General features: G+C 40.7%; 1 protein-coding gene across 2 annotated transcripts in view; it reads right to left on the bottom strand.

The window, feature by feature from the left end:
• CACUL1 (CDK2 associated cullin domain 1) overlaps nt 1–20,412 on the bottom strand; it is a 55,750-nt gene that overhangs the window by 10,405 nt on the left and 24,933 nt on the right. For both annotated transcript variants that reach the window (XR_005068462.1, XM_037059664.1), the window contains exons 4-7: nt 16,267–16,362; nt 13,918–14,020; nt 7,832–7,921; nt 4,324–4,462 (exon numbers count right to left, since the gene is read on the bottom strand). Coding sequence is in view for 1 of the 2 variants with exons in the window: in XM_037059664.1 (XP_036915559.1) it covers nt 4,324–4,462; nt 7,832–7,921; nt 13,918–14,020; nt 16,267–16,362 (428 nt within the window). In the remaining variant the exon portion in view is untranslated. The remainder of the gene's footprint in view (nt 1–4,323; nt 4,463–7,831; nt 7,922–13,917; nt 14,021–16,266; nt 16,363–20,412) is intronic.

The following is a 20,412-nucleotide window of genomic DNA, read 5'->3' as shown; positions in this document are numbered from 1 at the left end:
GTGCAGGATTTTCTATCTGGAACCTCAACTTCTATAGGCAACCTTCATTCCCTACCCTCATGCTAAATAAAAACTGAACATGCAAAAAACGAGAGAGAAAAATACAGATGTGAGAACGACAGGAGAAAGGATGGAGAATATGAGTGTGATGTATACGAGAGGCTGCCAAAGATACCACCTAACGAGGCAAGTAGGGAACGGTATAAGCTGTGCTTCCAGCTTGTGCTCCGTGGACCCTGCTACTCCACAGAAAAGTGCCGGTCTACCGTAACCCTCCCGACTGGAAGACCAGCAATACCTCCACCCTGCAAAGTTCTACCTGGTTCCAGAAATCCAGGTCCCAACTACTCAGAAAGAACATTTTATTTGCCCTTAAAAGGCAGTTGGCACCTGCTTTGAAGAGGACCACAGGCTGCCTTGAATGAGACGCTCCATCTCGGAGCACGCACGTTAGAAGTTCCCAAACGAGCGTACAGCCCACGATGCAATCTTTGACAAGACATCAACCTGCCTTCCCTGACAACAGTTGATTCAATCATGCAGGTAACATCAAAACAGTACGCTGATCTTAGCTTATATGTTAATTCTAGCTTTGAAATAAGTCCACATTGAATTTCCACGCACCTAAAGATAGATCTTCTGCAAAAACTTCAGCTCAAATAGGAATCTGTCCAATAAATGCAAAGGAGGATGTATTTGACAATACTCATGCATTATTTCAAAATACTTCAAAGACTTACTCTGTGCTGGCCACATCACAGCTGTACACTGCTGTGCAGGACTCCACACATCATGTAAGTGGAACATAATCTTAAATGAAAATAGCTTGCAAAACTGAATGGGAACTGCATGGTGGATTAGGCATAAACATAAAGTGACTGGTTCTATCCAGAACAGCCAGAAACAGAACTTCTGATAGACAGCCTATGCTAGGTTTTCACCTTTTTTTTTTTTGATTAGTGGACACCATTTCTTCTAAAACAATTTTAGCCAAATAACATCCAGAGAGTCATCGAAGCTGGCAGGGCATGAAACAAGCTGGAAGCCCAGGCAGGATCTGCCCACGGCTACGTAAATGGTGCCACACATCCTTTCTGCCCCGGCTAGGCCAGCTCAGCAGTGGGACAAGTGATGCTGAGAATGCCAGCTTGGGCAGGACCTACCCTGTGCTAGGCACCCATCAGAATAATTTGTAAGGCAGACCTTAATCCTCATAGCAAGTGTGAAGAAACTGCTAACTTCATTCTAGAAATGGCCCAATTCAGTTTATAAGACATTTTAATCTTATCCTCTCCTAGACGACTACGTTTAAATTTCAGGCAGAAGGTATATGAAAGAGTTCCACTAAGGAAAACAAAAAATGCAATTTCCACGGCACTTCTGGAATGGACCAACTTGGCCTTGGCAGAAGAGTGCCATGTTAGTCCTTCATGTTCAAGGGCAATGTGACATGAATCCATTTAACCAGTAAAATGGATTAACCATTTAATCCATTTACGGAGTCAGTGACTCACCCCAACCAGATTTTACAGGACAGCTACCACACACCAAGCAACCCTCTACCCTGCTGTCTTATTCCAGTCCCAAAATTAGGGTTAAGAAACATCCCTGGGTGTGCTTAAACAGCTGCCCATGCTGCTCTGAAAGATGAATTCAAGGTGTTCAGAGACACCTACCTCCCTGAACTGCTTCACAGAAATAAAACTTTTCAGGTAGCTGTCTGTTTTCTAAAGACACCAATAGTTCATCTCTAAAATTAAAAGCAAACATTCAAATAAAACATAAATAAAAGTACAGAAGACTCCAAAATTATGGTGACCCCCCCCACCCCGCATGTTTATTAGGAAAAAAAAGGTATACTCAGATTATTCTGCATTTATTTTAAAATATGTAAGGAAAAATTTCTGGCACATAAGCCAGAAAAAGACAAAAGCTAATACAGTTACACGAAGATAAAAAAAACTTCTACATGACTTAAAATTAAAAAGAAAAACCAACACCATAAGGAAAGTCAAAAGACAAACAAAATAAATTAACTGTCTTGTCACAGGCAAGAATCAGTATCTTTACTACAGATAGGACACCTTGAAACTAAGAAAAAAGCAAACTATCAAATAGAAAAACGGGTAAAGAACATGAACAGGCCATTTACAGAAAGAGAAATACAAACATGAAAATATGCTCAGCCTTACTCACAACGAGAAATGCAAATTAAACCAACTGAGTAATTATGTTTCACTTGCTAGATTGGCAAAAATCCAAAAGGTTAACAACATACCCTATATATGCAAGGCCACGAAGGGCAAGCACTTTCAAACTCTGTGGGTGCACATACAAAATGGCACAATCCCCTATGGAGAGCAATTTAGCAGTATCAATCAAAATTACAGCTGTATTTACCCTTGACCCAGCAATCCTACTCATGGGATTCTGCTCCCCAGATACGCCTGCAACAGGTACAGGGTTATGCAGGGACCAGAGTATTCACCACAGCATCGTCAGCAACAGCAAAAGACTGGAAGTAACTCCAGTTGTCACCTACGGGGGACTGGTTAAATAAGTCATAGTGGGTTCACCCAACAGAATGTGTAAGGAATGAATAAAAATAAGAACATATATTGTATTTGCCTTTATCTGGTTTTTAAGAAAAACGCTGGAAGGAACCATAAACTAAAATAATGATACCTAACGGGTGGAAGCAGATGGGGAGACAGGAGAGAATAAAACTTCTCAGTGTAGGCTTTGATTTTCAGTGTATATCATTTTGATTTTTGAATCACACAAATATATCAGCTCTTCAAAAAGGAGTAAGTGAAACTACTATGGCATTAAATGGCCGTGTTCTGTGTGTGAAATACTGCCATTAGAAATATCACAGTTAATGTCAGAAAGCGTGTGTCCACTGGGCCTCGGACAGAAAACCAGCCGTTCACACGCCTCCGTTTCCCACGGGCCTCTCCTTCCTTCCCCTGCTGCAAGAAAGCAGGACGTAGAGCCCTGGGCACCTGCACAGCCTTCCCGAGCCTTTCCACAGGGGGACGGCCAGTGGGTTACCCAGTGAGCCCACTACCACGAACACAGATGCCACCAGGACAAACTGGGAAAAAGTGTCAACCCACAGGCTAAAGAGTCCTCTGCTTTATTTCCTGACCTGTGCTGGAACTGCAGACTTGGTAATAGTCAACTCGGTCAAGGCCAATATTCTGAGATTTCATTTGGCCTCAGAACCTGTGAAAGTGAACGTCCAGCCACAGTCCTAGCGAGTGAGGTAAGTGAGTCAAGGATCAACCGACTACTGATGGTCACAGCTGGTGGTCACAGCTATGCCACCAGGGACCCAGGTAGCTTCTTTTCCATAACTTTCTTCCTTCAATGCCACAGACCCAAACAAGAGAAGACATGTAAAAATGTAACTAAAGAATAAGAATTATAAGAATACAAGGCACTATGTGACCTTCAGTGATGAGGTGACATAACAGGGTGTTTCCCCACAGGGATCACAAAGTTTTTATATAATTTATTTCAGTTGAAAAGATGTGCTCTGCAAGATTTTCTGGGTCAGAGCCATGATACTGAACTGTAAATTTCAGAGAAATTAGCCAAGTGTATATATCACAACCAAGGGAGGCAAACTTTCTGGCCACATTAAAGAGATACCCTACTTTTTAAGCAGAAACAACTAGAATTTAGGGCAAAGTGAAAAACAGAATCTAGCCCTGGCCAGGTGGCTCAGTTGGTTAGAGCATCGTCCCACAACCAGGTAACAGTGTGGGTTTGATCCCCAGTCAGGGCACATGCCTAGGTTGTGGGTTCAGTCCCCAGTGGGGGTGTATATGGAAGCGAATGATCGACATTTCTCACATCGATGTTTCTCTCTCTCTCCCTTCCTCTCTCTCTAAAATCACTGAGCATAGCCTCAGGTGAAGATTAAAATAATAATTAAAAAACAGAACCTACAGCCTCTTTATACTCGCTTAGTCATAAAAGTACCTTATAACTGATCATAACATTTCTTACAATGCTTTCCCAAAGGTTCGTAACTAATGTGAGAGGATCTAAGTTGGGAGAGCTCTCAGGCACTGCCCAGCCTGACTGCCCCCAATGAAAAACCCCTTCTTCAAAATCCACAGAAGTGAAGAGCAGCTTCCATAAAACCCAAACCCAGCCTAAACGTTCTGCAGACAGGGGCCACCTCCCTCTCCAAGGAGCAGCACCTTGACCTTGCACAGTTATGTCCTGTCTGAGAACCCTGGCACCCCTCCCCTGCCAGGCCAAACTGACCTAAGGAAATGCACATGTTTTGTCCTGAAAGAAAAAACTTGCCTCATGAAACCGTTCTGTATAAGCTCCCTCTGGAGTTTCTGATCCTGAGCAGCGTACTCGGAAAGCTCAGATTCCACCGCCGGAGGGAGGATGTTCGGAATAAACTTAGAAAACAGAGCTGGAGCCATCTGAACCCACTCTGCGAGGAAAGAAAAGATTCATTAGGAAAATCATACAGACAAGTTAAATTGAATGGGAAAGTTTTATTTTGTTTGCTCAGTATGTATCAAACCAAACTTAAGTATAATCCCATTCTGATAAATAACATACAAGAGGTTCAATTTCCTTTCGAGAAAGAATTTGCAGTGTAAAGAAAGCAGATGGTTTCCTGTTTTACTGATACAGCAAAATTTAATGAAAATTTCTATAACAGAATTTTATCTTTATTTTTTTACTGAAGTTACTGGGGGTAACACTGGTTAATAAAATTATACAGGTTTCAGGTGCACAATTCTGTAACAACCACCTGGACTGGACCGTGTGTGCACCGCCCAAGTCGTGTCCCCTTCCATCCCCATTCACTGCCCCCACCCTCTCTCCTGCCTCTTACATGGGTCTCATCCAAAATTCTAAATATGAGGAAAAACATGAATGAGATAACGGAAGAATTCTGAATGGGAGGCAACTGGGAGGTGAGAAGCTTGGTGGAAATACCAGCCCTATAAAGCATCAGTTAAAACAATATACTGGATGAAGAATAGAGCCGGATAGGGAATAATAAGAAGACATATAAAAGTCCTACAAAAATGGAGGGGAAATCAAACATTTAACAAGTAGGCTGGAGATAACTATAAGTACTACTAAAATAAAAGCCTATTCTGACCCATGCTAAATGACAGCAAATTAAATATATATAACAGTGAAAGAATTAAAGTTATTTAATTATTAAAAAATATAAATGATCAAGAGAATAATCTAAAGAAAAGCATTCAAAAATAAAATAGGGAAAGAGAAGTCTAAGAAAGATATTTACATTAAACATGAATAAGTATTTTTAATACAAAACATTTTTAGAAATCGCTAAGACCAGGTAAGTGAAAGATAGGGTTGAATGGTTTACAAGAAAAAAATACACAGACTAAAAGCTTTGCTAATATGCACAAAAACCCGAGTTGAAATAAACACAACCCCTTCCCCTACTGCCTGAACACTGGCTCTAAACGACGGGCATCTGGTGCAGGGCTGTGGCAAAAGCAGCCCTCTCTCCGTGCTGGTGGCCCTACCTGACCACGGTGGACCTTGGGGGTTCTTTTAATCTGGCCCTTTCAAATGTTCCCTCTTGGAAAACATCTTAGCTATGTACATCAAAAACCATAAAACGTCAATGCTCTATTTATGCCAGTAGGCTCAATTTAAAAATTGTAACAACTATAAATATATTTCTAAATTTGGAAAAATTACGCTAATGCTGTGCAGTGCTGAGTCATTAGTAACTTAAAAAATTTTTTTTTCCGCCCTGGCTGACCACACGATCACGGTTCAATTCCCAGTCAGGGCACATGCCTGGGTTGCAGGCCAGTTCCCAGGGAACTCATGAGAGGCAACCATACATTGATGTTTCTCTCCTTCTCTCCTTCCCTTCCTCTCTAAAGATAAATAAATAAAATCTTTAAAAAAAATTTTTTTTCAACAGAATAGCTACCTTAGCAATGGCAATAATAATAATAATAATAATAATAAGGCCCCCAAATGGCACAGGGCCGATCCGCTCACCCCTTCTACATAAACAAGCTCATGGCAAAACGTCCTCGACTGTGACCCCACATCTAAGCTCAGCTCCAGTGCAGCTTAGAAAGAGCCTCCGCGAGGTGCTCTGGGGAACCGCGAACCAATCAGTGCGAGCTGACGGGAGTCAAACAGACCTGCCACCGTGGGGACTCCAGGCAGCCACCAAAATACACACGAAGAAACGAAGCATGTGTGTTAAACAAACGCAGGATGGGACGGCTGCAACTACCTTTAAGCTGTGCTTCTAAGGATCAAATGAAAACACACCTAAAATGGTAACAGAACTCAGAATCTCCAAGGATTAGAGCCCAAGAATCTAGTTAAAAAAACTTCCTTGGTTGGTTCAGATGCATTCATCATTATACAAAGACCAGCATGTGAGAACCACCACAATGAAAGAAACTTTTACACTTAAAATGCAATTCTCAAAATATTTTAATTTTAATCTGTCAGATGAATAAAACTGCTTTAATAAACCAGAAGCACAATAGGCAAGACATGTAAATGTCAAGATGTGTTTCATCATATCTCAGAAAACGCCTAGGGTCACAAAAGGTTAGTCTGGGATCAAGTTCAGTTTTGGAAGGACAAGTCTCAAAAACAGTATCCATGCCTCACGATAGTGGGAATCCTATTAGAAGAGCTCGAACGTAGACAAAATAGCATTTAGAGAACAAGCGTTTCTACCCACAGTGGTTATTTTTATTCTGCAATTTATTGCAACAAAAGCCAGAGCTTTCATGATAAAGCTGCCTACGTGGGAGGCAGAAAGCAGAAATCTGTCAAACTGCACTTGGATGCCTTCCAGAATGAAATAAAATAAACCACTCATGACCCAGCACTAAAGGAAACGCCCATGGGCCGTTTCATCGCATTTAGTCAAACGAAATTCAAACTTCTACCAAACTAGATAAAGGAAAAAACATCAGCTTACTGGACACACGTAATAAAATACTTGTGCTACCTTATACAAGTAATTACGTCATACAGGTAATTTGTTAAAAATTATGAAGAATAAAACAAGACCTGATTAAATTTAATATTAAATCTCAATCTGCACAAGTCACCAACTGTTTAAAGTGGCCTGAAAAAGAAGTATTTGACATCACACGCTGCCCCTAGTACCACCATTTGGACTTGGTTTCCATTTTTAGCAAGCTAAATTCTGACACGTCTCTTACTACATTAAGCAAACAAGCAACCAGTTAAAATAACCACGTGACCCAAGTATATGGTAATCACAGTTACTGTTAGCATGCTTATTATATTTTCAGATACTGTGTTAAGCAATTTAGATCAGGTTTTATTTCATTTAATCCTCAAATGACAATTCACAAAAATGTGATTAAAAGTGATCCCCCTTTACCAAGTAAGATACATTCCCAGCCCTCCAGTGGATTCCTTGCGAGTTACGTAACAGGCCTAAGGAGCCGGGACAGTGAACGTGGACGCCTATGCGCATCTGCAGTGTGTGAAGGAGAAACTCCGCAACAAAAAAGACAAAGATCAACGCTACACACAGGAATCCATTCCACCAAAAGTGTCTCCCACAAATTATTTCCTGTATTTTCTAAATGAGCTGGTTTTCAGCAGAATACAGAGAATTCCAACTGAGACCCGAGCTTACAATGAGGAGTACCCACTCCATTTTTTTGCGGTAACAAATCCAAACACCACCCGGCCTCAGAAGAGACACAGAGAAACGCCGTCCTCTTGGATGAGGCTGGGACTGCCAGAGACAGACAAACGCAGCAGCCAAAGAAACTCGGTGCAGGCTTACCTGGTCTGAGAGTGTACAGGCCTTTCACGATATTTGCCATGGTGGACGGTGTGACCTGAAACGGTGTCGACTGGGCTTCTAAAAGTAAAGCTGAAAAAAGAAGAGAAAATGGGATATAAAAATGATGTCGCACTCACCATCAAGGTTTCTATCCCAATTACTATTTCTCCCAAAGGCGGAAGAATAAACAAGTGCAAGAAAAGACCAGCCCAAGAGGACAAACCAAAGAATTTATACACAAAAGACTTTTTAAATCCAACGCAGCAGAGCTCAAGCTAACACGCACACAGGTACGGTTCCGCTGCAGTACTGATGGAAATGATTCAGTTCATCGAGGTTCAGGAAGCAACGCTCTCTAAGAGCAACGGCATTGACGGCACTCAGCAAGCCAAAGTGCTTCCCATTATGTTCGTGACTCAGGAGACGGGCACTTGGGGATGAAATGTTCTCTCATTTTCTCAATCACTGCTCTTCCCCTCAAACCTCCATGGTCGAGGCTCTCAGAATCTTTCTGAAAGACACGCTACTGGTGATCTCAGTAACTGCAGAGTCACACTGACTTTCCCCACGGCTGCAACTGTACGTGCTTTGTTCCTTGCTGAAGCGGATGGCATGAGAGTGTGCCGTCCCCCTCACTGTCCCGGCTCTGGGAGCCACAGGACCCCGACGGAACGTGACGAGAGGGGCAGTTTCCTTTCAGGTTATCTAACGCCAGACAAAAATTTTATTGAAACATTTTTTAAAGATTTTATTTACTTATTTTTAGAGAGAGGGAAAGAGAGGGAGAAAGAGGGGGAAAAACAATCAGTCGTCTCTCGTACACCCCCAAGCGGGGACCTGGCCCTCATGACCCCTGGCACATGTCCCCTGACCGGGAGTCGAACCAGCCATCTTTTGCTTTGAGAAGTGCCCAACCTGGGTAGGGCTTATTAGAATATTTTTAAATGGACAGAAACAATTTCTCTAAATAACATCATCAACAAATACAAATAAATTCCATCTTTTAGAGGATACAACAGATACTAGTGATTCAAAAGAGTTCATTTTTAATTTATTCCTCAAAGACCTACAATTTACTAACCAAAAATACTTTATAAAACTCGGCATAATTTTACTGTAGGCCAGGCATGTAACATGGGACAAGCTGTCCTCTTCTGTCCACACCTTTTTAAACATGAAAACACAGCCAACACATCTGGCCGTCTTACTTGGCCAACAACGACTTTACAGTTTCAAACATACCGTGTGAGTTACACTTGAATTTACATGAGGAAGGCCAAAGGTGCACCGTTCAAGTTTATCCTGCAGATTTGATCAGTAGATAGCTGCAATTCTGAAGGGCCTACTCTACCTGTTAATCCACCTTCCTACCTTTTGACCAATCGTTTTGACCTTCAATAAAGTCTTGTTCCAACTGATGATTACCAGATAGGAGGGCAACTGGGGGAGAATGGGTGAAAAGGGGAAGGGATCATGCACAAACTGGGATGTAAAGTACAGCACAGGGAAGACAGTCAGTAACATTAGCAATTACAAAGGGTGTCAACCAAGTACTAGACTTACCAGGGGAAACACTTGGTAAGTTATGTCGATGTCTAAACACTATGCTGTATACATGATACTAATGTAATATTGTCATCTATAATTAAATTTTTTAAATATTTCTTTAAATAAGTATTATTCCCAGTAACTCTTCATGTTCAATGAACATTCATTATATGGTCAAATACTGGGTTGACAAAAGGTTGGTATGGTTTTCCCCCACAGAATAAAAGACACACTTTTCATTTTCTCCAGTAACTTGATTGACTTGGCTATTTTGTGTACGTCAGCTACCTCCCACGTGGTAGAACACTGATTGTTCTCAATGTCTCCATTTGGTCACTATCAACTTGAACTGGTCCACTCGACTGCGGAGCATCGTCCAACGGAGATCTCCAGCATGAAACTTCACAATCACTTCTGACAAGGTCAATCAGTCACAGCACCTTCTCTATACACTGTACAAGTCTGTTTCTGCATCTCAGTTCCAAAAAACCTTTCTTGAAGTAATAAAGCATAATATGCCGAAAACATTGCTTATTTTCTTTCATCTTTGATACTGAAATGGCTACACAAAAATTCTCCAATTTTGATGAGTTTTTTAAATGCACGCTGATATGACGGCCGTCACAATACAATCTAACACAACTGTTCTGAAGGACGTTAAGGACAACTAAGCACCACTAGAGCCATCTAATGGAAAAAACAAATGAACCTTTTGGCCAACCCTTACAAACTTACAAACAACCCTTACACAACTGTGTCAAAATAACCTGTGTCAAATTTGGTATCTATGAAAAAAAGGTGAATTCAGATTAAATTGTACATAAAATGTATATGAATTTATTTAGGATGAATTAATTAAAAATAATTGCATTCAGTAACAAACGACTATTAGAGTTGAAAAGCTGCAACATTTCCCTAAAATCCCCTCCATCTAAACCTTTTCTAGGAAAACACTGTTTCAAAGACTTTCTAACTGATCTCTCCTTTCAAGAAAAAAGAAATGGAAATTTGGAGAAGTGGTAGCTTGAGACAGGAAAAATGTATTTATCGAGTATCTAACAGGTGCCGGATACTCACATGTGTTTAATTCTCATAATCCTTCATTTAAAATTTACTTTCTCACAGCTTAATTCTCACCTACCTTTTTTTTAACAGATAAGAAAACTGAGGCTAAAAACAAAACAGAATAAAAAACAAAGAATAACTCATTGAAAATCACCAAGCTGGCAGGTTACAGACGAGGCCCGAGAACCTGCCTCTCTCTCTCTGAATCCTGTATGGTTTCTGGTTACCGTACCGCCACTGAAATGCTGGTCGTACGGGGAAACTGGTGCTAACGGAGTGTGAGCCCTAATAACAATTTTCTTCCAAGAAGCATTCAATTTTTTAAAAAGCAAAGATCCTCCAATAATCCCACCAACTGTTGACTGTCAGTAAACAGTTTTAAACTAGAGCAGGATCTTAGAGAACCTCTAGTGCTAACCTCTTTCTCACAGACTTTGACCTTGAAGTCCAGAGAAGTTAAATGCCCTCCTGAAAAGTCACCTGGCTTTTTAATAGCGGGACTGGGACCAGAACCAGAACCTGGCCCCTCTGCTCTTTCCACTACCCCTCAGAACACCAAGCTCACCGAGGGACTCCTTGCTTTTATTTGCGAAGTAATTCTTAAATCAAACTAAAAATACTTAAGATTTTCTCAAACTGTTAGGGTCTGAACTAAAAGGCAGAACCTAAGGAGAATACCTGAATGTCATTATTTAAAACCTTCTGTGCCAACTGACGTATAACGTTCTACTGCAACTCAAAGTGTGTTTCCTCAACAAACTTTTACCATTAACTGACTCATTTGGTTGAATTTGCACAGAATTAATACAATAATACTACAGAGGTGTAAGTGATTAATGTATATCCTAGTATGTCTATTGTTTTCAAAGTTTAATGCAAAGTAAAAGCTATTTTCAAAGAAAATTTTAATGCCAGCCAAAAGTGAAAGCCATTTTATTTTATAAGCATACATGCACGAAAATGATGACCACGTAAAGATGATAGAAAACCAGCTCTACATGCAGTGAGAAGTCACTTTCTTCATTCAGGAAACAACTACTAACACGGGCATTTGAGTATCGATTATCAGCAGCTACTCAGGTAGCAGGTGTTCTTTTCCCTGCTGCACTGGCTTTAACAAACGGCCCCCAAATTCTTCTGGCATGCCTCCCCTCGAGAGGTGTGTCCACATCCACTCCCCTAGAATCTGGGCTCCATAACCGCCTGCCCATCAGAACACAGCGAAAGGGACACTGTGGCAGGTTCCGGGCCCGGGACTCACAAACTGGCAGTTTCCCCCCCTCTATCTTGGAACGCTCACTCTTAGAGCAAACAACAGAGGGGAAGCCAAAGCCAGTGCAATCTGCCGGCCATGTAAGTGAGCCACCTGTAAAGTCCCCGACCCTGACGGAGTCCCTCCAGCCAGTGCTGAGCAGGGCAGACATGAACTGCCCCACCAAGCCCTGCCCACTGCAGATGTGCGAGCAAAATGAAACAGAGTTACTGCTTTATGCCTCTCCGTTCTGGGGTGGTCTGTTACACTGCAATAATAAATACAACGCTGGCATTTCCAAATGTGTCTGAAGCCACGTTAAGGAAATTACTGATGAGATTTTAGAAAATTATAGAAACTGAATGTAGTTACATGTTTTGGTAGAGAAAGGAGTATATGAAAATGTGTAACTAGAGACAAGAAACCAACCCTTAACAGCTGTGTTCTTCTGCTTTAAAATAATTTTTCCCTCTCTGAGCCTCAGTTTTCCCATCTGTCGAACAGAGGTTATGACCAGACCCACCGGAGAGTCATGAGAGATCCATCGGTTAGTGTTGGGCAAGTCTCTAAAACAGACCCCACACTGCAGAGCAGTGTGTCTGGGCGAAAGCTCTTTCCGGCGGCCAAGCACCTAACACTAGAGTCTCCTGCTGTTACGGAGTCCGAACCAGTGAGGCCAGCGGTCACTTTTGTGTCCCCTACTCCAGGCACAATGCCTGGTAATTGCTTAATAAATATCTGACAAGCTCCGTTTTATCCGATTTACAAAAGCTTAAGGGCCTTTTCAGTTTATTTGGAAAAAAAAGCCATATCCACCTTTAAGGGTAATTTTTATTGAAAATCGGATTATATAATAAACAAAAGAAAGAAGTAATCTGTTTACATTTTCTCTGACCAGATCTGGACTACCATATTCTCTTTGATTGTTCTCTTTGCATATGCCTGATAAAACTGATTTCCAAATTACCGACAAATATAAAAACGTTTTTACATCGTAAATAAGCTTTTCTACCAAATGATAGCACTCATCTAAAGAATTTTAACAGGAATGATTCCAAAACGCTGTGTTTTATTTCACAATGAACACAAGACAATGTCAACATCAGAGATAATACTTAACAGGCTACAATTAATAGCTGGGATATCTCGTGAGATAATGTTTAAAGATATCTGTAAGTGTCTGGCCAGCCTTTTTTAAAAAAGAAAAGAAGGCCATACTCCCAAGATTCTAGATCTCTATTATGATTCTGGAAATTCTTGGGAACATAATGAAACATTTATTATCTTCATCTACAATATTGTTTGAAAATGCTGCCTTTCTAAAGCGAACTGGCTTAACATTTAATATTCCTTCTCTTTGTTTACACTAAAAAATGAGTTTGTGGTCAGGCTCACAACAATTCTCTTGTAAACTCTGGTAAAAGTCAGTTGTGGTAGAAGCTCCAACCATTAGAAAAACAAAGTAACACCGCAAATCCAGGATGGGCTGAATTCTAAAACACGATCTGATGACACGCTGCACACAGTGTGAGCTTTTACAGAGTGCGGACCCCTCAGGTTGTCGGGGACCCCAAACTCCATTCAGAGAGGTGGATTCCTTCGGGGAAAGGCACAACAAGATGCCACCCGCTGTTAGGGGGCAGGGGGCTCGGGAACAGGAGGAAAGGAAAAACTAACTGAACGCGACCATTTGATCTGCTTGTTCAATAACCCACATGACCATGTTAAATATCTTACAAGTCCCAATTCACGGAAGAGGAAACACAGGGCCAGAGGCTAAGTAACTGCCTACAATATAGTTGGTATGTGCCAGAGCCAGAAAGAAAGGTTTTTGCACTAAAGATTAAGAATCAGAGCGGATTCCGTGCTACCACTTCAAAGATAAGCATGCTCTCCTCCCAGAGTCACCACAAAGTTAGGGGTGAACCCCTTACTAGTATTTCCCCCCCGCTGTCAGGAGGGGTAAAAAAAGGCAGCAGGTTTTGGGCCAGAGATGAAGGCACCATCCAGTGGCGTGACTTAAGCAGCTCTCAGCCCAGCAGGTAGCCTTCAGGTCCTATTTTCAGTTCCTCACGCCTCTTCCTATCGAGCCGGGCTTCGACACTCTGCCGTGTGCTTCAGAGGATGCCAACACTGCGGTTTACGTACCAGTGCTCTCCGACCAAGAGAACACGTGTATCACTGCCAGTGCGATCTCACCCCCATAAGCTCAGTTACTTACGCATTAGGCTGTAAATGTGCTTTTCTGCAACGTGTTCCGTAAACAGCTTTATAAGGTCATCTTTTAAGTCTCTGTTAAGCTTGGTTTCGATGTAAAACTTATTCTGAAAAAGAAAGTAAATTACTCCCAGTGCACTAATTAGGAGAAACGATTAATAAACTAAAACACTAAAAAAATTAATTATTTTAGAAAACAACTCATAGAGATATGAATTAAAACATAAAAAAATACCAAACAACAAAAAAAGTCATGTCTTATTTATATGTCCTTCTGGCATGAGGTTAAAAGCACACAATGACAAAATGCTATGACCCACACACCTCCAACGTAACACAGAAAGACACCTGACATGTCCTAGACAGGGATGTACAGACACAGGGAACCACACTGTGTGACAGACACTTACTATGCTATTTAAAAATACTTTATTATCTAAAAAGCAACACTGGGAATCACTAATGAAAGACCCCCATGAAGCACCGATCCAGGCTGAAAGCAGGTAGCAAACATGCGTTGGCTGACTCCCAACTAACATTCCACTGCACTGCTTAGTCTGAGTCGTTGGCAGATGGCACTCCTTAGAGACGACCATCTCCGAACCATCTCTGGTTCAAAGGCAGACACCTGACCCCAGGTGACCCGGTAAGACCGAGAGAAACCTAGGCTTGAGTGTGAAGTCCCTTACAGTCATCTTACCACCCTGAGGAGAGCAAGATGAAACATGTTGTGTACAGCCAAGGGAAAAAAAGAACCTGCGTCCTCGGAGACACCGTTAAGCCACAGATTCAGCCAACCCTGCAAACCGCCTTAGGTCTGGCTTCTAGTACAAGAGCCAATTCTTTTCCTTATTTACTTAAATCACTTTGAATCAGCTTTTCTGTTTCTGGTAGCCAGAGCATCCTGATTAGAATAGCTGGCAAATCAAAAAAGAGTGCACTTTCACTGGCTGGTGTGGCTCAGTGGACTGAGTGCCAGCCTGCGAACCAGAGGGTCACCGGTTTGATTCCCAGTCAGGGAACAGGCCTGGGTTGCGGGCCAGGACCCCAGTGGGAGGATGCTCGAGAGGCAACCACACATTAACGCTTCTCTCCCTCTCTATCTCCCTCCCTTTCCCCTCTCTAAAAATAAGTAAATTTAAAAATCTTTTTTAAAAAGATTGAATCTGTTCATGTTTAAATAATACGTCAATGTATAGGAATGGAAAACACAAGAATGTTATCAAGTTGCTGGTTTTTACTCACAAACACGTCTTTTTCCTTTTTAGAAAATTATAAATATAACATGTGCGTGGCTAAAAATTAAAATCACGCAGAAGGGTACACAGTGAAAAAAACTGTCCTCAGCAGACCCTCTGTCCCACCCCGAAGGCCCACTCTACACTGGGAAAACTTCCGTGTATTCTTTCTAAAATGCAGCTTGCATATATATGAATACGCTTTATTCCCTAATAAAGGAGAAAATACAAAAATAAAATTTAAAAAGGAAAACACCTGCCAACGGAGCAATAGTCCACGCTGCTCTCTGTGTTGCTTTTCCACCTAATGTCTCCTGGGGGGACTGTTCTCTGAAATATCAGGTGTGTCACTACTTTTACTGCACCTTTTTCAACTGTAAGTATCTTCCATAAGTTACTTAAATAATAGTCCCCCGCTGATCACAGAAATTTCTCTGCGTCTTTTTTTTCCTAGCAGTTGTTTTGGTTTTTTTTTCAGTAAAGTATATCTATGGAGAATGAATCATTTCAAAGACTGGTATAAAACATACAGCCATCTCCGTGCTATAGATTATAGGGTCAGCCTACACACCCCATTCCCCCATCAATACACAAAGAGGAGTTGGGGTAACGATTTCACTGCGCTGGGACGAGTCCCGCCTAACAGGACCACGCACAACTTTATGTATTTAAGGGGGAGGTGCTAACCAACAAAGTCAACAGACTACAAATTCCACTCAAGGCACATTTCTCCAAACGAAAGCGATCAGCAGAATGGAAGCAAATTTTATTTTTCTTTTTTATGAAATGACTTTCTTGGCATTTACCACACTTCATGTTTTTAGATACATCTTAATTCTCTTTTCTGAGGACAAAAAATCTTTCTTACACACCTTTATTTTCCACATGGCAGAAATAAAATAAATGCTAATTGGGTGACTGCTGATATTAATGCCTGTCTACACAGCAATGTTATTTATGTAATTTTAACAGAAAAGGGCAAACAATTCTTCTATGATAACACTGTCAAATATTCCCCAAATAGGTTACTCTCCACTTCTACCATAACAGATAGTATTAAAAGGCAACAGAACATGCTCTCCGGGCTTCGATCAATAAACCGAGCTCTAACTTACCATATATATGAAAAGAGGCACGATGCTCTGCAACGCTCCCATATATTGTCCAAGAGCTATATTAAATCTTTCAATGTAGAGATCTGGAGGGCTGGCCTGTGAACAAGAACATACACGTGATCATTCTGGGAAGCCAGTTTAAAGACCTGCCCTCGAGATCTAAAGTGCAAATGGCTCCACTTACAAGCTCAAAATTTGCATAGTGCACTCCTCCCTTGCAACTCGGCTTCCACTATTCCGTACTTACAGGTTTGGTGCGTACCAGGTACCTGCAAACTGAGTGTTCTTTCCACTTTACATATGAAACAACCAGGGCTCAGAACATTTAGTCACCTGACTTCAGTTGCACAGCTAATAAATCTTGGTCAATCCAAATCCTTCCGTCTACTCACTCCTCTCTCAGTACCCTAAAACCTTTAGAAAAAGCTCCTTTTAGAAAAATTTCTGATGCAGGGCACACTGTGTGCCTCTCCACATCCTTATCACTCTCTTTCTCACGTGCAGCCCAGCCTGGTCAACACAGGGAATGGCCTTGGCGGAGACCAACCAGCATCGGGTGCTGTCTCAGGCTTCCCGAAGCACTCTCTACCGGAATGTCTTCGCCACCACCCCCAACCAGTTTCACCTGGCTCATTTCTGTTCCTCCTTCAGTATCTGTCACTTCCTCAAAAACATCTGGGCTACATGACCCTTCACCATCACACTCCCTCATTTCTCCCACTGGGTGGTCTCTGTCACTAAGCTTAGGTCCCTGCAGGGCAAGCCCTCACTCAGCCCCCCCTTCCCATCTCCAGTGCTGAGGGCAGAGCTAGGCACACAGCCGCGATACATAAAGGCATGTCTTCCAAGGATAGTCTTTCTTCAATGCAGACTTGGTGAAATCTAAATCTAACGTAGCTTTGTTTAAATCTAAATTGCTTTACTATTTAACAAGGCTGTATGACATCATGCAATTCATTTAGGCCCCTGAATTTCAATTTCCACACATATAAAACAGGAAAAATACCAATGTGCTATTTCTAAGATGTGCTTAGATTCAAAGAAAATGGTTAAGTGCTTTGAAAAATGTCAAATATGATACATGCATTATGCAACTAGTAAGTAAACTTTCTGAACTAACTACCCATTTGCCTAATAATTCATAAAAACCCATTAACGTTGTTAAAAGTATGAACATTGATTAAAAGGCATACTTAGTAGCAGACGGAATAAATAAAATTTAATTCCTTAGTTATTCTTTTCAAGAATTCACAAAACTTCAAATATTATGGGTAATAAAAAGTACTTTTTCTACTAAATCAAGTGTCAGACATTTAGTTTTTATTTTCACATTTCATGCAGCACTTACTCAAAACCTTTTAAATGACAGGGCTGTAAATTATAACAATCTTCTAAAATAAATCCAATCTCTTTACTAGGAACCTAGAAAAATCTATTTTTAAAACCTAATCAAATTGTTCATCCTTAAAACTTAAATTCAGTATACTTTGGGCCCCACTGGGTAAATTGCTACCTATTTGATTTACATCATTTCAACATGAATATATTTGGCTTGGACATTAAGGGAAATTTTTTACCCCCCAAAACAAACAAGCTTCATTTTCTTTTCAAACAAGAAAAGGTAAGCTGCCAAAAAAATGACTGTTAATCCAAACTTGCTCCAACTTTTCATAATAGACCTTGATTCCCTGAAATTTATTATATGGCTGGGAGGGGAATGTTTTCTTTTTTTAAAAAAAAAATGACTAATACATTCACCTGGTTTAAAATTCAAATTAGTTCAAAATCATTTAGAGTTTACCTTCCTCGCTAAACCAATACTTGAGTCATTTATATTTATAACCTTCCCCAAAATGTTATGTATATACAAAAAAATAAGTATCGTATTTATACCCTTTCTTTTTCACATAAACACTTGTATTTCACATAAACAATTACATGATTGTCAATATACAACCACACACTGACCTGCAACTGATCTAAAAATGTATCTTGGAAACTGTTTTATTTTGGTGGTTCTCAGACATTTTGACCTCAGGAATCCTTTACACTCTTAAAATAATCAAAGATTCCAAAAAGATTTTTTTTGTTTTTAATCTTTTATTTATTTATTTTTAGAGAGAGGAAGTATTTATTTTTAGAGAGAAACATTAATGTGTGGTTACCTTTCATGTTCTCCCACCACTGGGGACCTGACTACAACCCAGGCCTGTGCCCTGACTGAGAATCAAACCAGAGACCCTTCGGTCTGCAGCCTACGCTCAATCCACTGAGCTACACAGCCAGGGCAAGAAGGCATACTTTAATAGCCTTTTCAGGTAACTGTGAACATTCTTTGAAACTTAACAAGTGGTAGTTTCTTACAGATTAGTTGCAATCAGAAACTATAAAATCAGAAACTATCTATCAATGAATGAACTCTTTGTCCTCTAGCAATTAAAACCTACTGGTCTATCTTCTACTTTGAATGGATCTTTTACACATACATTTTAAAACATCACAAACAGGTCATTTGGAAATACAAACTTACTGAATTATGCAGATCTTCCAAATGTTGACACATTTCACTATATAACATCAAACAAATTTTATTTGCTAATATCACCTATCAGAAGAGTCTTTTTAGTTGGCACTGAGAATCGATAAAGGTCACCGTGGTAGACTCAAGTTTTCCATAATTCTAATTTTCACTTCAAACCTCAAATGTTATCATTGGCAACAAACACTGTCAGCTGTTTTCCTTAAAGTGACAAACTCACTTAATTCACTTTTAAGAAAATGTCTGTCAAAATACCAAAGTCTAAATAACCATAGCTTATCAGTTAGTCATTCTTTCAAATAAAAAGAGTGTTCTATGGGGGGGGGGGGGAACGACAGCTAGTTTAGCTCAAAACTTAGATAACCACACCAGGGCTTTTCTCAGACACATTCCTTGGACTTTGGTACACACAGGGTATTTTTGAACTCAAAGTCACCATTTAACACATTAGTATTTCCCACTGCTTCAACTAGGGCACACTTAAGTGAAGCAGGCTTCTTTCTGCTTCTGTTTTCAGCTGCAAGTGTGTGGAAGTGAAGATTCCAGCAGTTTCACTCACTGTCCCTGTTGTACCACCCAGCAAATACCAACAAATAAAAAGGGCAAATGACATTCTAGTAGTATTAGAAAAACAGTTCTGATCTTGTAGCCCCCCTGAAGGAATTTCAGGGATCCTCAGAGGTCCTCAAACCATAACTGAAGAATTCTACTCTTGCCCTGCCTGGTGTCGCTCACTTGGTTGAGTGTTGGAGCGCAAAGCCAAAGGTCACTGGTTCGGTTCCAACCAGGGCACAGACCAACGTTGCAGGTTGGGTCAGGGCATGTAGGAGAGCGATCGATCAATGCTTCTCTCTGCCATCAATACTTTTCCCTCTTTCTCCCTCCCTTCCCCTCTCTCTAAAAAGAAATAAACAAAACAAAATAAGATAAAATAGAAATACTGGGTTGGCCAAAAAGCCCATTTAGTCTTTTCTATAAAATAAAAGACACGTTTTTCGTTTTCACCAATAACTTTATTGATTTGGANCTCAAACCATAACTGAAGAATTCTACTCTTGCCCTGCCTGGTGTCGCTCACTTGGTTGGGTGTTGGAGCGCAAAGCCAAAGGTCACTGGTTGCGGGTTGGGTCAGGGCATGTAGGAGAGCGATTGATCAATGCTTCTCTCTGCCATCAATACTTCTCCCTCTCTTTCTCCCTCCCTTCCCCTCTCTCTAAAAAGAAATAAACAAAACAAAATAAGATAAAATAGAAATACTGGGTTGGCCAAAAAGCCCATTTAGTCTTTTCTATAAAATAAAAGACACGTTTTTCGTTTTCACCAATAACTTTATTGATTTGGATATTTTGAATATGTCGGCTATGTCGTAGAGGCCAAGCGTGCTGTTGAACACCTCCTGAGGCATAAGACAGCCCCACAGCAAAGAATTGTTTGGCCAAAATGTCAACAGTACCAAGAAATTTCACAAACCACTTTTGACCCGTTCCATCAGTCAGAGCAGCTTCTCCATACCCCACACAAATCTCTCTCTGCTCTTCGATTGCATTTTTACCTTTCTTGAAATAATAAAAGCATAATATGCGGAAAATGTTGTGTATTTTCCATCT

The sequence above is a fragment of the Sturnira hondurensis genome, unplaced genomic scaffold, assembly GCF_014824575.4.
Source record: "Sturnira hondurensis isolate 20B ecotype Veracruz unplaced genomic scaffold, ASM1482457v3 Scaffold0011253, whole genome shotgun sequence".
NCBI classification, from domain to species: Eukaryota; Metazoa; Chordata; class Mammalia; order Chiroptera; family Phyllostomidae; genus Sturnira; species Sturnira hondurensis.
The sequence above is the reverse complement of the archived record's forward strand: the minus strand, read 5'-3'. Positions and strand labels throughout refer to the sequence as shown.